General features: G+C 32.0%; 1 protein-coding gene across 2 annotated transcripts in view; it reads left to right on the top strand.

The window, feature by feature from the left end:
• Nucleotides 1–10933, top strand: part of LOC140436522 (sialin-like) — a 60035-nt gene extending 49102 nt beyond the window's left edge. For both annotated transcript variants that reach the window (XM_072525408.1, XM_072525409.1), the window contains exons 5-8: nucleotides 3298–3549; nucleotides 4022–4298; nucleotides 4572–4692; nucleotides 10592–10933. In XM_072525408.1, coding sequence (XP_072381509.1) covers nucleotides 3298–3549; nucleotides 4022–4298; nucleotides 4572–4692; nucleotides 10592–10810 — 869 coding nt within the window. In that variant the 3' untranslated portion in view covers nucleotides 10811–10933. The remainder of the gene's footprint in view (nucleotides 1–3297; nucleotides 3550–4021; nucleotides 4299–4571; nucleotides 4693–10591) is intronic.
• The last annotated feature ends 6647 nt before the right edge of the window (nucleotides 10934–17580 follow it).

Here is a 17580-nt window from a genome sequence, read left to right as displayed (position 1 = left end):
TTCTTATAAGCATGGCCACTCCTTGCTGGGCTCTTCTATCTCTCTGTAATCCTGAGAAAAAGTGGTCGTATTCTCCTAGGTTTTCTGAGCCTTGCCCTTTCTTTTTAGTCTCGGTAAGTACTAAAATATCCATTTTTGATTTATTGGCTTCCGAAATTACGTCGTTGAGTTTGATTTCGGAGTGTCGCTCCTAGACCGGTTGCCTTCCCTACGACTCAGAGAGACCTGTCTTCCTTTTATTCCTTTTATTTCATCTCCTAAAGGTTGGGTTGCCACCTCTGCCATTGGATCCCCAAGCGTTACCCCGGTCAAGGAACCCTTAGCAGGTACTAGTTTCCCGGGTCAGGAAACATCTGGAATCTGCGGAAGGCAGGAATCGATTCACTTTCCGATATATGACTATCCGAAAAGGAGTTCCTACTCGCTACCTATATTAATGAAATAGACTATTTTATGGCAATTAATTAAAACAGCTGCTCCTGTCTCACTGCTTGGCACAGTTGCCCAACAGTAAGACAAGAAACATTTCAAAAATATGTATTTATTGTTAACTTATACGAAAAAGGCATATATTCGGTAATTAACATTTTATTATATTTAGTAGTATTTACACTATTCTAACTTGAAAAAGTCTCATATTAACGAATTAAGAAAGCAATACCTTTTACTGAAAATTTAATAAACTAAAATCTCTTTCAAACATAATCGAAGCCCTTTGTCGACTTGTGTGTCAAATAATTGGAGGGGGCATCACTAATTTAATCTTTTATGGAAACAACAGTTTCGTCAGCTATTTCGGGGATTACAAATTTTTTCGACCCCTCCTTGGGGGTCGAACTTCACTCGAAACTTCACTCGAACTTCAGTCGAAAAATATAACTTCACATTTTTTTTAATTCGTTTTCTAAGACTTTTCCAACCAACTGAACCTTTTTTTTTCTTTTTTACCAGTGAATTTTACGGAGACAAAATCTCCTTCAGTCGGGTTCCTAGGCAGATTTCAAAAATCGCTTGGGTCAATTATTTTAATAAAAGATTCATTCCCTAATGATGAATCTAGTACTAGCTGTTCTTCGGGAATTTCGAAATCTTCTGTAAATACTTTCTTCTTAATTTTTTTTTAGATACCTCCTGTATCTTAGATCTCTCCTTTCCTTTTGCATTTGCCCTGTACCTTTCTTCTATTACCTTTTTCTCTGGGGTGTCTGTAGCAATTATACTCTTTCTCTTTCTTTTTTTAAAGGCGAATTTTTTACTAAGCAATATCTTTTTAGTTTTCGTTTCCTTATTGTGTTTTGTTGGGGTTTTCGTCACTTGCTGGATTTGCTGTGCTAATATCTTCACCACTTATTGGTTGTATCGAACTAGAAGAATTTAACTCATATTATTTTCTTCCGGGAATTGTCAAATTGGCGATCAGTAACAACACTTAGCAAGAAATCTATATCACTAAATAAACTTACACCACATGGATAGATTACACACTTCTTAAATGCATTTATTATATTACTTGGTATAAGGGGCTTTTCAAGAGACTCAAGCCAACGCATTCTGCCACTTCATATATGGATATCGGTTAATTGCCTTAACATCCAGCTATCCACCGAAGCATTATATACTGTCGAAAATGTCTTATAAACTCCTACATCAAGGGGTTGGAATTAATTCGAAGAATATCGTGGAATCGCTAAAATTGTTAATGGGACAGATTTTCTTTGGAGCTGTTCGAATTTATAATGAAATGCGTCATTAATTCACAGAATAAATCTGCGTTCATCCATGGGTGTTGAAAGGCCCAAAGGTACCAGGCGGGGCTCCATGTATCATATGTTCCTTAAAATTGGTTCTGGGAAACACCATTGCTGTAGGTAAATACCGACCTGTAGCACTGACTATGCAACATGTTGTTATCAGGGTTCCTCTCTCACCACTTGATACCCTATTTACCTGCTTAACCCCCTTAAGAGCAACAATTTTTTGTGGTTTATGGACCGTCATAGTAGACGTTGCGTCTAGATTAAATACTCTTCTCCCGACGGAAAATGCTGAAGCTCTTGAATAAATTTACTTTAGGTTTTCAAAAAAGATCCTCACAGTATGTCTATTAAAAGAGGTAGCCCTGGACAAGCTACATCCTTCTGGAGTTTTTAATGAGAGTTGTTTATGTTGGTTGCAAAATCCCCAAAACAATTTATATATATTTTTTACTGTGACTACCCAATGGGTAGTTATTTTGTGTCAAAACTTTTCTTAGCAGGTTTTTCCTCTGGAAATGCATTTTCATAAGAGCAGGTGCTTCGGACCCTATCATACAATGATTTGATAACGCATGCTTTTTTGATGTTTACATTGTGGTTAGAGTGGTAATTTAAATATTTGTTGGTGCGGGTTGGTTTTTTGTAAATTTTGGTTGCGTATCCTTCTGGTATTAAATAGGTTTGGTGATAGGTCGAGGTGCCCTTTAGGTATTTAGCCAATTAAACTCATAATAGACGTATTTGAATTTACTAATTCACCAAGTTTATGATTAACACAATAACGATTGATCTTTATTTAAATACCATATTGGTATTTATAGTTTTAGTTTTACAAACAAATGTGAGTTTTCAATGTTACCAGTTTTTGTAGGTTCATTGTCATTTCAGTTATAAATAATTTGTATATTGAAATATTCTTAAACCATAAACCTTTAATTGCTTTTATTGTTTAAGGGTTAAAACCTTAATATATCCTGTATCTATATTTATGATTGGCACATCCAGATTAGCATAATCATAGACGTATAATACCAGATAGACTGACTACTACAGTACAGTCGCTTTCCCCCAGTGCGATAGAGAAAACTAACTCAAAGCAGTCCCTGCATCTCTGTCTAATAGGCCGGATTTATCCACCACGTGACCTTCCCTTTGGTCATTGAGGTCACGTTGTCAATAAACCTGGCAAATTAGAAAGAAATGCAGTGACTGCTTTGTGTCCGTTTTTTCCTTGGAACTGGCGGAACGGGCTGGTATTGCAACGATCAGTTTATATTGTATTATGTGTCTATGACCATAACCATCAATTGTAAAAAACATAACCTAACCTACATACAATCTACATAACATAACCTACAATTAACAACTTGTTAGTTATATGTTTTCGCAGAATTTTTAAAATAATCTTTTTTAAAAACAATTTCCTGAGTGAAAATCGAAACCACAAACATTAGTTAGTTAAAAATGTTTTCATTACAATCAATTGTGGCTTAATCTCATACAAACACATTTAAATTAATTTTTTGCTTTTCACTTCTAGGAACGGTGGGTTTGATATGGTGCCTGGCTTGGATGGTAATTGTAACTGATTCCCCAGAGGACGATAGACACATAACCGAACAGGAACTGAAGTATATAATAAATTCCCTAGAAGCAAAGAGCAGCAAAAAAATGAAGATACCATGGAGTTCTTTTGTTACTTCGATGCCAGTGTGGGCTATTACTGTCTCGCATTTTAGCGAAAATTGGGGATTCTACACTATGTTAACTCAGCTGCCCAAGTTTATGAAACGTATGTATTAAAAAGTATTGTTATTACCTATAAAATACTTTACTGTAGGTGAGATCGGAGATAATTATTGACAAGGATTTGAAATTTTTAAGAAAAAAGTAACATTTTTCTTCACGTTGAGAAAATTTCAGAAATTAAAATTAATATATCTTTAGTAGTAATAAGATTTAAAAATTATTGATGCATTCTGGAATTGATTACTGGTGGACTGATACAGACCATTCACATTAAAATCTGTAGGAAAGTTAAATTATCTCATTATCTCGTGCTCTTCATTGAAGTTTTAAAGTTAATTTTCCAAATAAAACTGTAAGATGTTACTCTGATAATGCCTCTTTATCATAAACCAAGTGATTAAAATTTCAGCAAGACATTACATTTTCACAGAATACTTTTTCTCGATTGCCCTACGTATTTTTTAAATTATTAGAAATACTGACGCTATAAATTAGGTCATTTTATTTATTTTCAGGTGTTTTGAATTTCAATCTACAAGGAGCTGGATTCACGTCAGCCTTGCCTTACTTACTCATGGCGATAATGACTCAATTCTCTGGTCATTTCGCAGACTGGTTCATCGTAAAACGTATTTTATCGGTGACTCAAGTTAGAAGAATTTTTAACTGCAGTGGATTCGTGGCTCAGACAATATTTATGATGGCTGCCACATACTGGCTAACACCTGTTGGAACTACTTTTTGTATTAGTATGGCTGTGGGACTGGGTGCATTCGCATGGGCCGGATTCAGGTAATTTTGGTGACTAATTTATTATTTCTAAGATAACTTTTTATCTAATATACAATTCTTACTTAAGGTACTAGTACGTTGAGTATTCGAGTTACTGTGATCCTGATTCTAAAACGACTGCCTACAAAAATAGCGATATGCTGGGGTGAACTCACTTACAGGTTCTTTCAAAAAAGTTTGTTCAAAAAGACGACTAATGATACTTAATGATTTTTTATTTGTTTTCTGCAAATTGAAAATTATATAATTATAAATTTTATTTATTTGTTTCAGTATTAATCATCTAGACATAGCTCCCCAATATGCCAGTATACTTATGGGTTTTGGTAATACGTTTGCGACAATACCTGGAATTGTTAGTCCCATTTTAACTGGATATTTGGTAACCGACGAAGTAAGTGATACAAAACTATAGCAGTGGTTTGAGCAGTAAAAATAAAAGTAGTATTTCTAGAAAAGACCGTAGATAAAAGTTTTGAGAATATTTTAAATAAAACGAAAATTTATGATATCTTCACATACACACACACACATACACTCTACACAGTAAGCCCCATCTCTGAGGGATTCCCGAAGTAGGGTCTCATGTCCAATGTTTAAAGAGGTCACGCATTATGGAGACGGTACCTCCCTGACCCCCAAACTACCTCCAAAACTTCTCCCCAATCGCAGACATAACGTTCAGGAGAGTTGAGGTGTTTTTAATCTCAGATGCCCTAGAAAATGGTATTTAAATGTTCTAGAATTGCCTCTTTTCCAAAGGTGTGCCAATCCAGTGAGTCAGTGACCTTGGCTTTTGACCTTAATCAGTGGCTCTTCGCACTAGGGTTTTGTCTGTCCGGACGATCGACTGCCGATTTGTCCATCGGTGTTTTCTTACCTCACGAGCGGACCATCCGGAGGGTCTCACCACCAAGCCCGTGAATAACGGTACCCTGCCTCAATGCTCAGGAATCTCGGTTGCTCCATATCAGATACCTGCGGAAAAATGGCTGTTCTCTTTTAGATGACCTGAAACTTAGAAAGAAATTGATTAAATTGTATGAAGTCGTAGTATTTTTTTCCTAAAACTCGTTTATAAAAGGTATATTTATTTAAAAAGAACCTTTACAGGCTGAATCGCAGAACGGTTTTGGATTGACTGTCCCCTCTTTAGTGCTACTACTAGGTATACAAGTTTAAAGCCAGGAAATATATGGGCGAAAACCTTTTAAATGTTATTTAATTGATATTAGATTACATGCTATGGTTGCTGATAATTATTTAGGATGTTAAAATTTTAACTAGTTTCATTTCATGGCAACGTAAACTCTCAACAAGGGTTAATGGACCAGATCCGTAGTCTCTAAGCGGTCTTTAGGTAGTAACTTTAGGTAAGACTATAGGTAGGTAGACTTAGGTAACAACTTTAGGTAGAATTAGGTAGGAGAAGACGTAGCATCGCAGCATTCTTACTTTTGTATCAAGAGAGAGGTTGTGACTCTTGAAGACGGCTCCCATCCGATTGAAGGTGGATCTACCTTTTCCGATGCGTGCTCTAATCTCCTGGTCGTTGATCCATTCTTCATTTATTATGGTGCCGAGGTAGTTGTAGTGCGTCACTCTTTCTACATGGGATTGGTTGACGTAGAGTTGACCTTCTGTTATCCTTTTCTTGCTAATTATCATAAGCTTTGTCTTCTTAACGTTTATATTGAGTCCATATTGTTGACTGTAATACGTGATTTTGTTCATAAGAATTTGTAGGTCTTCTAAGTTTTTCGCAAATACTATGGTGTCATCTGCATATCTGATGTTGTTTAGCTGGTAACCATTAAGTAGAATACCTTTTTCAGTTTCGTTCAAAGCTTCGATAAATATTCTTTCAGAGCACAGATTGAAGATTAGAGGAGACAACATACAGCCTTGCCTCACTCCACGCATAATATTCACATAGTGTGTTCACCTTCAACTCTGAGATTTGCTGTCTGATTTCAGTAAAGATTTCCAATTATTTTCAGATCTTCGTTGTTAATTTTTGTTTCTTTTAGTATTTGCATCATCTTGGCGTGCTGTACTCGATCAAACGCTTTCTGGTAATCAACCAGACATGCGTATACGTCGCAGTTGACGTCTCTGCATCTCTGGAATAAGATCCTTGTGGATAGTAGTATTAAACCTAGGGGGTTCCAGGTGTATAGTGCCTCACATGTCTCACGTATATGTTTTTGTATTTATACGTTTTTTCTTATATTATTCTTTTCTATTAAGTAACCTATTCTAACTACTTCATTTACCAGGTGCAGTGCAATGCCAACCAATAGAGTCCTGTTTCTTAGTACGCGACTACTTTTCATGTTTCACTCTTCTCTATTAAAGAAGAAAAATATGGTCTCTTTTTCTTGCAGCTAGTCAAGTTCCTTACACTTTTATTCGAATCCGCACCTCTTTGGTTTCTCTGTCTAGAAACGTTTTGGATACGTACGTGAGAATGTTCACAACCTCACTTATAATATGGTTATGTGCTACTTGAATCTTTTTCCTGTTGGTTTTATAAGTTTTGTCCCAAACTACTGATTCATGTGTTACGGTATGATGATGTTTTCTGTAATTTTTAACTTTGGGTTCAGTCTACTTCTTTCAATAAGAGATTTTAGCGAGCTTCTTAATATCTTGCTCTAAGTGATAGCACTGTTGACATATATGCTGCGTATGTGATTCTTTTCTCCATTAGCACTCTTAAATATTTTACTTGGTTGGACCATTCTATCTGTGTGTTGAACATCCTCACTTGGCGCTTCAAGCTTCCGAATCTTTTTTGGAACATCAACAGCTGCGACTTCTTTGGGATTACTATGATTTTCCATTAAATGCAACAATCTTTTAACTGATGAGCATCTGTAGGCATCTTCTCGCTAGATTTGAATCCACACTTTTCGCTGCTATTGCTGCATATAGACTGTGTCTTTGATTGTGTCATCATGGTTCGCGGTGTATATGATATACAGAAAGAGTGACAGTACTCTTCCTGTGGCACTCCAGCCTCAAACATTTCGGCATCAGACAGTCTGAACACTGAACTTTCTATTGGCGAGGTAGAATGGGAGAGTGCATGTCAATGCCTTACTGTATCCAAGTTGGCTCAATTTCTAAATAAGCCCTTTATGGCACACAAGGGCTTGTTGTTGACAAATTTCTTACAGACTGTCTAGGAATTAAGTAGTTTCGTGCCTATTGTTTCAGACTCTTCTTTTAAGCTAGATTACTCTCTTTACAGCTTTGCTTATTGATGATAGAGGTCTGATTGGTCTGTAAATTTAGGGAAATGTATTATTTTTTCCTGATTTCCGAAGCATTATCACTTGTGCTCCTTTCCATTTGTTAGAAAATCTTCTTATTATTAGCATCGCATTAATGAAATCTTGGCACGTCTGCCTGTAGTTCAATGGCTGAATGACACTGATTTATGAAGGGATGAAAAATTTGACCGTGTTACAGAAAAAATAGTGAAATAAAAATATTAAATAGGATACGATGATATGAGAATATCTTGCAAAAAAAGATATCGTGATAATGGATGGATAATGATCATTCATATTGGACTAAATTATCTTCATTAAGTGCCCTGTTCGCTGTGAATGTTGGTTATTAACATGGCACTTCTGAATAGTTCAGCCCGAACCATTTCCGCAGATTTTGGAGCCATGAGTGTCTTCTCGTGCCTGGCTCCCGCCTCCTGGTCATTTTCCCTGGATAATCAATTGAAGTAGATGGTACTTATCGTGTCTCAATAATATGTGGCCTAGATATTCAAGTTTCTTTTTACTGAGACGTATATTTAGAGGAAAAGACAAATAAATTGCTTAGGAGAAGCTTTTTTATAATGTTCAATGCTGCTAAATACTATCAAGAAATAATATCGAGAATAGGATAAAGAGAACTGATGAAAGAATATATATAAAAAAAAATGGCAACGGAACTCATAAAAAAAAGAACAGTGTAGTAACACATTTAAAGAGAATTTTATAATGAAAACAGTTTCTATGAAAACGTGTACATATTAAATCATCATTATCACACCTTGGTTAATGTAGGGTTTATTATATTAACATTAACATTTTTAAATTTCTTTGAGACTATGTGAAATCAACACGATTTTGTCAGCGAAGTATAAGTGGTTTATTTTTTTAACGATCAATATTGATAAGTTTCTTAAACCTAAATATATTTTAACAGCAAAACAAACAGTTTTGGTGAGATGTTATCACCTTGCAGTACTCCTCGTTCTATCTTAATTGAACATGTATTATTGTTAAGTGTCACACTGCTGTTGTGCTTTACATAATATTATGTATTTAATGTTATAATATATGAATCACATGTTTCAGAAACCTCGTAAGTAACATTTTAACGGAAATTTAGGTTATGTCGGGTATGAATCGTAAAATACACATTTCATCCGTGTCTGCAGAAATCCCGCCGTTGTTCGACTAATTAGTGTATTTAGACAATACTATATTTACCATTTATTTAGTACCACATTTGAGGGGTTTATATAGATTGTGCGCAGTGGCAAGACTCCGCAGTTCTCCAAGCAGTGCGATTGGTTGCATGTCATTCTGACCCTTTTAAGTTTCTCTTTGCTACTCTACTTATTTCACTCCTTTCTTCCGCTTCTTCACAATATATTTATAGTTTTGTTCACAATCTCTCCATCTCTCCATATTCTCCATTTTTTTTCTTGTGTTACTCGAAGACTAGAAAAAACGTATAGAAGTTAAAATCGTACTCACCAGATGACATCAATGTTCACAGCTTCTACGAGGAGATTTTTGGATGGTTAGTAGTAGACAAAGATATCGCACAGGACGTTCTTGACTAACTTTGTATTAGCGACATATTTAATGTACGTAACTGAATAAAAGATCATACTTTTTTGCAAGTAATAGGTACTGACAAAATCTTTTTCTAAAATTGGCAAAAAAAAATTAACATTCAAAATAAAGAAAATCATTGTAAAACATTCATATGTAAACAAGTACCTAATTAACATTGTAATAAATAAAAGGGGTTAATTGCAAATCAGTTTTTTGTTCTCTACAAAAAATGATGTTCACTTGATGAGTACTTGTGGGGTTTCGGAAATATGTAATTCATATATTCTATTCTTAAGATCAAAATGGTCATGATGTCTTTTGACTTTTTTTATAATTCTCTTAAATTCTCAGTAATCACAAGTACGTACATAAGACAAACTAAGTACGTACTGATGGGACATAAAGTATGTACAATGTACGTACTTTGATGTACGAAGTACGCACTTAATACGTACATAAGACGTACATTTTTCAATTTATGGTACATACCTAGTACGTACTGAAGGTACGTACCTAGTACATATTGAAGGTATGCACCTAGTACATACTATATACATATTATGTACATACTATACACACTTATGATGATTTATGTAAATAAAAGTAAATATAGGTGAATATATCTTTATTATTCATATTTGAAGTACAAAAACAAGCAAATCTTATAAATCTTAAAGTTTACCAAATGGATTTGTTTTAAATATACTTCCTCACCCACAAAATACATTTTTGTGTATGACTATATAAGTTAAAAAACACTCGACTGAATAAGATAACAGGAAACCACACTATAAGCACGAACACCAAAAATAAGTAAAAAGAAAATCTAAATAAAACTGTCTTGCAATGAATCATCACATCAAAACTGTACTCGAGGTGGAAAATTCCTAAGAAAACAAATTAGGTTAGGTTAACATAACCTAACATAATAAATATGTTTAGCTCTTCTTTCTCATGGTAAATACTTAAGACGCAATAGTACGTACTCTTCTGTACGTACTGGTATGTACCGCAGTGTACATACTTAAAACGTACGTTTTACATTAGGTACGTACAGTACCAAAATTGTACGTACTCAAAACGTACTGTGCTATTTAGGTTCTAAACTTTCTAAACTTATTTTCATTGTTGTTTAATATGTTTAGTTCTTTAGTATTTTGGTATGAATTTCAGATCGCAATAGTATGAGGATATTTAATACATGATTCATTTATTGTATATATATATATATATATATATATATATATATATATATATATATATATATATATATATATATACAATAAATGAATCATGTATTAAATATCCTCATACTATTGCGATCTGAAATTCATAAAAAAAATATTCAACAAGACATATAGTATATTTATTGAGTAATCTTTTCTTTACTACTATTAAAAAACTATGGATCTTTTAAAAGTAAATGTTTTTTCGCAGACGAGTGTTGACGAATGGAGAATCGTCTTCTACATCTCATCGGCGATTTACCTCTTCGGAGCATTGTTCTACGGTCTTTTTGTCTCCGGTGAGCTCCAGCCTTGGGCAAAGGAAACTGAACAGCTGAACACTGACAACGAAAATTATGGAGCTTCATCAATTGAGAACGGACAAGGTGGATACGTGAATAAAAGTTTTGAACAAGATAAAAATATATGATATTGAAATAATCTCATTACTAGCTTTATTTGAATTAGATTATTTTGAAATAAACACATTATGTTCCCAGTAAATATTGTAAATATGTGTGTACATTATTTGAGTAAATTATATTATTCATTACGTGCAGTTTTATTGTTTCCTTCTTAACAAACTTAGAAAATATAATAGCCATTGTAGCCCAGGGAAATAAGCATTTTTTCATGACACTCGTCCGGCCAGGCAAACGACAGTTGTTTTGAGTAGTATGGACCTCTGTAACAAAAACCTATATGTTTCCTGCAGTCGATTTTTAGGACTTAATTAGTTATTAACAAATTAAGGTCAAAAAACGGAAAATTTTTGCTTTTTTCGTCTATCGACAAAAAGTGAAGCATTTTAAACAAATTTTACAAGAGAAGAAACTTTTTAGTCATATAAAATCCTTTAAAATGACGTTTTCTAAATGTTTCTATCCTTATTTGTTGCTTGGAAAGTTGCAAAAAAAGTCAAAAATTTCGGTTTTTTATAAATGTTAATAACTTTTTTGAAAATAAACTTATAACATTTATATTTCATGGAATGCTGTGCCTTCTAGTGCTTAAAATATGGCCAAAATTTCAAAGTGATCAGTTAAATAGTTTAAAAGTTATTCTATTTGTTTATCTCAAATTAATTTTTTTTGCAACAATATAAGTCAGAAAATTATATAGTTTTAGTAATTGTAATGATAGTTTCTGGAAGAAGAAGACCTGTTCTATTATTAACATTAAAAAAAAATTCAGAAAATTAATTTTAAATATTGCAAAATAATTTTGCAAGAACATGTCGCTTTTTTGCTTATAAACAATTAGAATAACTTTTTAACCATTGCCTGCAAGAATATTATTTTTTTATATTTAAGAAGCCTGAATTTTTTCACAAATTTAAAAGAAAAGAAATTTGTGCTAAAATAATTTGCGACAAAGTTAGCCTTTTTTTTATTTTATTCATAGCAGCTTTGTTTATAACAATTAATAAATCTAATTAGCGTTATTAAAAAGACCATACTTTATAGTTTTAACGTACCAAATTCTAAAAAGATTGCCCTTCAATAAAATCGTCCACAAAGCTTCAAAATGTGGTCCTTAAAATAGGCTGGCTTAGAAACTCACGGGAGCCGAAGGGAGGGGGAAAGTAGCTGTTAGCTGTGTCTCTGGTTCTTATTTATGGATTTCGACGTTTCTTTTTTTAAACTGTATGTACTGTTTGCGTACATTACGAATATGCATTATTTCAATAAATAAATTGTTAAATAAACTATCTAATTTGCTTCAAATTTTTTTTTTAATTTTTATTGTAATATTTGAGATAATTTTAATTTAAAAACATAAATATTTATAATTAATTTATACCTCTTTAATAAAATTGTAAATAATTTATTTATAATAGATTTTATGAAAACAACAAATTGTCGTAATCAATTGTTTCTAAAAATAGTATTGCTTTGGAAATATTAATTAAAATAATTTTTCTAATGGCTATTCTTTATTATTTTATTATTATTCTTTTTAAGTTAGAGTTAATTTCATGTTATCGAATGAACTATCCTACAATAAAGTCGTCCGAAGAATGCAACTCAGTAATATTGGGAATATCATTTTAAAGTCATCTACTTTCAAATATATGTTAATGTATATATATATATATATATATATATATATATATTTATATATATATATATATATATATATATATATATATATATATTTATATATATATATATATATATATATATATATATATATATATATATATACAGGGTGATTGATTATTGCAAGGAAGCTCAGTAGATCTGTTATAGTAAAAATTACAAAATAAAGGTATTAACAAAAATTGTAGGCAGCTTTAAACTCCAAATTTTAAAATTAGTTACAATCTTACAGGGTGTTCCATAAGATGGTGGCAGACCAAACTTTTGTTTTTTTAAACGGAACACCCTGTATTTTATTTTAAATTTGAAATCTGCTTTACTTCCACATCACAACAATGCAAAGTTTTATTATGTTATACCGGGGATTTAAAAAGTTATAACCAATATTACCTGAAAATCGTATTAAGTTTAACTCCCTGTATAATTAAAAAGGAGTATAGTAACATTGATCTATTGCAACCGTAGTTTTTTAATAATTGTTAAAAATTTTAAAACATATTTTTTATAATATTCGTTAAACGTTAAACGTTAAAATATCTACCAAATTAATACTTTGATAGAAAAACAAAAATATCTAGAAAACTAATAACTTTAGGTATAGGGAGTACTTTATAAAATTTGAAGTACGATATTAGTACTTTTCGATAATGATATAAAATACAGGATGTTCTATTTAAAATTACCAAGAAAATAATGTACTTGCATTTTGACTTACCCTGTATTTGATTTAACGAATATTATAAAAACGAATATGTTTTATAATTTTTAACAATTATTAAAAAACTATTGTTGCAATAGATCAATGTTCCTATATTCCTTTTTAATTATACAGGGAGTTAAACTTGATACGATTTTCAGATAATATTGGTTATAACTTTTTAAATACGTGGTATAACATAATAAAACTTTACATTGTTGTGATGTGGAAGTGAAGCAGATTTCAAATTGAAAATAAAATACAGGGTGTTCTATTTAAAAAAACATAAGTTTGGTCTGCCACCATCTTATGGAACACGCTGTACGATTGTAACTAATTTTAAAATGTGGAGTTTAAAGCTGCCTACAATTTTTGTCAATAACTTTTTTTTGTAATTTATACAATAACAGATCTACTAAGATATCTTAATTGTTATAAACAAAGCTGTTATGAATTAAATAAAAAAAGAGGCTAACATTGTCCCAAATTATTTTAGGACAAATTTTTTTTCTTTTTAATTTGTGAAAAAATTTAGGCTTTTTCAATATAAAAAAACAATATTCTTACAGGCAATGGTTAAAAAGTTATTCTAATTGTTTATAAGCAAAAAATCGACATGTTTTTGCAAAATTATTTTGCAATATTTAAAATTAATTTTCTTAATTTTTTTTTAATGTTAATAATAGAACAAGTCTTCTTCTTCCAGAAACTGTCATTATAATTACTAAAACTATATAATTTTCTGACTTTTATTGTTGCAAAAAAAATTAATTTGGAATAAACAAATAAAATAACTTTTAAACTATTTGACCTATCACTTTCAAATTTTAACTATATTTTAAGCACTTTAAGACACAGCATTTCATGAAATATGAATGTTATAAGTTTATTTTCAAAAAAGTTATTAACATTTATAAAAAACCGAAATTTTTGACCTATTTTGCAATTTGTTAAGCAACAAATAAGGATAGAAACATTTAGAAAACGCCATTTTAAAGGATTTTATATGACTCAAAAGTTTCTTTTCTTATAAAATTTGTTTAAAATGCTTCACTTTTTGTCGATAGACGAAAAAAGCAAAAATTTTCCGTTTTTTGACCTTAATTTGTTAATAACTAATTAAGTCCAAAAAATCGACAGCAGGAAACATATAGGTTTTTGTTACAGAGGTCCATACTACTCAAAACAACTGTCGTTTGCCTGGCCGGACGAGTGTCAAAAACAGGGTACTTTTTTTGCTTATTTCCCTGGTCTATTGTTTGAAAAATTTGTTTTGGTGCTTAAATGAATACTTTTTTTTATCATTCTTAATATTTTGAACATAATAGGACCTTAGTAAAAGGAAAGGACCCGTCCAGAAAATCTAAAAAGTTTATTAAAATATGCACCATGAACGTCATGATCATGTACAAGGCAGGCTAAATTTATAATGCCATAATGACTGAATATCGATATAATGAACACTGTTATCTAATACGATAGTCTCCAAGGCTAGATTCCGTAAATATGTCAGGAAGGGAAATGGGTCTAAAAATGAATATTTATAAAACAAAATTTATGATATTTAGTCAACAATTTCAGGAAAATTTTTTCCCTACAGATCAGTGGCGCTCCCAGGGGAGGGTTTTGGGGGTTTAATCCCCCTCCCGAGCATATACATTAAAAAATATATAAAGAATAGTAGGAAAATGTAACTTGTCTTTCACACACCATACAAAAAATCCAAAACGCTAATTTAATAATTAAATTACGTGTAGCGACCTATTCTCCGTTCACAAATTGTTGAGAGCACGAAATGTGCCTCAAACTCGTAAAACGGTCGTAAATCATAGGCGTTCCTGAGGTGTTTTTTCATTAAATAATAATATAATGTTTTAATACGTTTATATATAATATTATTAATATTTTAATACTAATATATTTAGCAAATAACAATTAAAACTTTCACGGCTAATGTTGATTATTACATTATATAAATAAAAATAGGAATTTAACCATTAACAATTTTGTAAATAAGAATACCTTATCTCTTTGGATATTTCAATACTAATCTTTGCGTTTAATCACTTAACTAGAAAACCTGGAATTCATATCCGAAGGTACTATTCTTTGCAAGATAATTAGGATGGAATTCCCCAGATTTTTAATAATATAATGGGTATAAAGACGCCGGCTTTGGCCACGTGTCTCGTCTGTTCAGTTTATATTCGAAACTTAACTTGAAAGGGTGAAGTTATTACGAACGAAAACAATTTTTTTGTTTAGTACGTTTTTGATCGCATGTAATTAACGGCTCGTCGGTGTTTCCGCGTCTACGGCAGTAATTAGCGTCTCGAATATTTCTTTTGCGAATTATATGCAGTGCGTGAGTGATTTTTTATTCCATATACCTACGAACATATACGTACCTTTCGCTCGTGCTCGTTTGGTTGGATTGTTTGTGATGGCTTCATCATCAACATCATCAAGTTTTACACCGGTACTGTTGCGTACAGTCAATAAGTCTGTCTATTCACCAAGAGAGAACACTATTGTCCTGAATGTTCACGATGCTCTGGTTTCTCAGAATCCCACAAATTACTCTTCGCAACTTAGTCGAAAGTTGTGCCAACATGACTGGCGTAGGAGAGTCAACTATATATAGGTTACTATCAGAAAGAAAAAAACATGGGGTATAGCTAACCCAAACACAAACGAACACTTAAAGAGAGGGAAAAAGCCTAATTTGCCAAAAATGGTATTCGAAGGAAAATTCATGGATTTTTTTTTAAAAAGAAATACCAAACCTAAACAAAATTTTACAAGAAGTTAGAGACGACCCGGATTTGACTCGGACGAACTAAACTGTGGCAAGTTTTAAAAGAATTAAATTTCCGGGAAAAATCAGACCGAAAATCACTTTTGATTGACCGGGAGGAGATAATATGTTGGAAAAGAAATTATCTAAGATCCATACGAAAATTCCGGGCTGAAGGAAGGCCAATCTTCTACCAGGATGAAACGTGGGTAAACTCAGGTCATACTCTAAAAAAAATTTGGTCAGATAAAAATATATTAAGCTCCAGGCAAGGCTTTATGGAAGGTTGATCTACTAGTAACTCCCCACCTTCTGGTAAAGGCAGTAGATTAATAATTTCTCACATTGGCAGTGAAAAAGGATTTGTTAAGAATGGTTTGTTGGAATTTCAGTCCAAAAGCACAAAAGACTATCACGAGGAGATAACAGCTGATGTTTTCGAAGAGTATTTTGAGCAGATGATTGAACACAAACCACTAAATTGAATTATAGTATTAGATCATGCACCTTATCATTCACGACTAGTAGAAAGACTTCCAACGACTGCGTGGAAGAAACAGGATATTCTTGACTGGCTGCGGAATAAGTATCTTCCTTAAGAAGATGGAATGGTAAAAGTAGAACTTTTAAAAATTGCCCGGCAACACAAATCATAGTTCAAGAAATACGTAGTTGAAAAAATGGCGGAAAGGCGAAACATCACAGTCCTTAGACTTCCACCCTACCACTGCGAAATAAATCCAATTGAACTCATTTGGACACAAATGAAAAGTTTTGTGGCTAGAAAAAATACGTCATATAAAATACAAGCTGTACGTGAATTGTTATACGAGTCTTTACAACATATTACAGAACAAAACTGGAAAGATGCAGTAAGACATGTAATAGAAGAAGAACAAAAAATGTGGGATCTTGATAATATAATTGATGCGACCGTAGAAACATAACCGCTAATTATTAACCCTCAAGACGACTCGGATTCCGAATTGATGATCCTATTTATTTTGAATTTGAATAGTTTTCTAATCGTAATTATATAAGGTAAGTAATAGTAGTTAATGTGTAATCGTAAGGTGTTAAAGGGGAAAGGCGCAAAATGTCGCCTGTCAAAATGTTCAATGTGTTTTAAATGTATCCATTTTTTTTCAAATCCTGAGAAAAATAAAAAGCATTTTTGAAAAATTTAAAGGCAGAATGAAATATTTATTAGAATAAATAAAAAGTTTCTTTTGCATGCAATATTTTCAATTAAAAATTATACTAAATTTTCTCTTTTATTTTCACCCCTGTTACATAACATATTAAAATAAACATTGTAGAAGTTTTCAGGGACTTTCTGCCCTCAGTAATAATGTAATCTTTCATTCTGCGTTTAAATTTTTCAAAAATATTTATTAGTTTTCTCCGGATTCGAAAATAATGGATACATTTAAAACACATTGGAAATTTTGCCAGGCGACATTTAGCGCCTTTCCCCTTAATTAAATAAATGTATCTTTTACAAATGACAAGAAACTTTTTATTTTTGAATAAAATAAAGAAGTTTTATTAAAAAATACAATTTACATAAGTACAATTTAAAAAATATATTTATTTAGTTCAAC

The sequence above is a fragment of the Diabrotica undecimpunctata genome, chromosome 3, assembly GCF_040954645.1.
Source record: "Diabrotica undecimpunctata isolate CICGRU chromosome 3, icDiaUnde3, whole genome shotgun sequence".
In the NCBI taxonomy this organism is placed as follows: domain Eukaryota; kingdom Metazoa; phylum Arthropoda; class Insecta; order Coleoptera; family Chrysomelidae; genus Diabrotica; species Diabrotica undecimpunctata.
The sequence above is the reverse complement of the archived record's forward strand: the minus strand, read 5'-3'. Positions and strand labels throughout refer to the sequence as shown.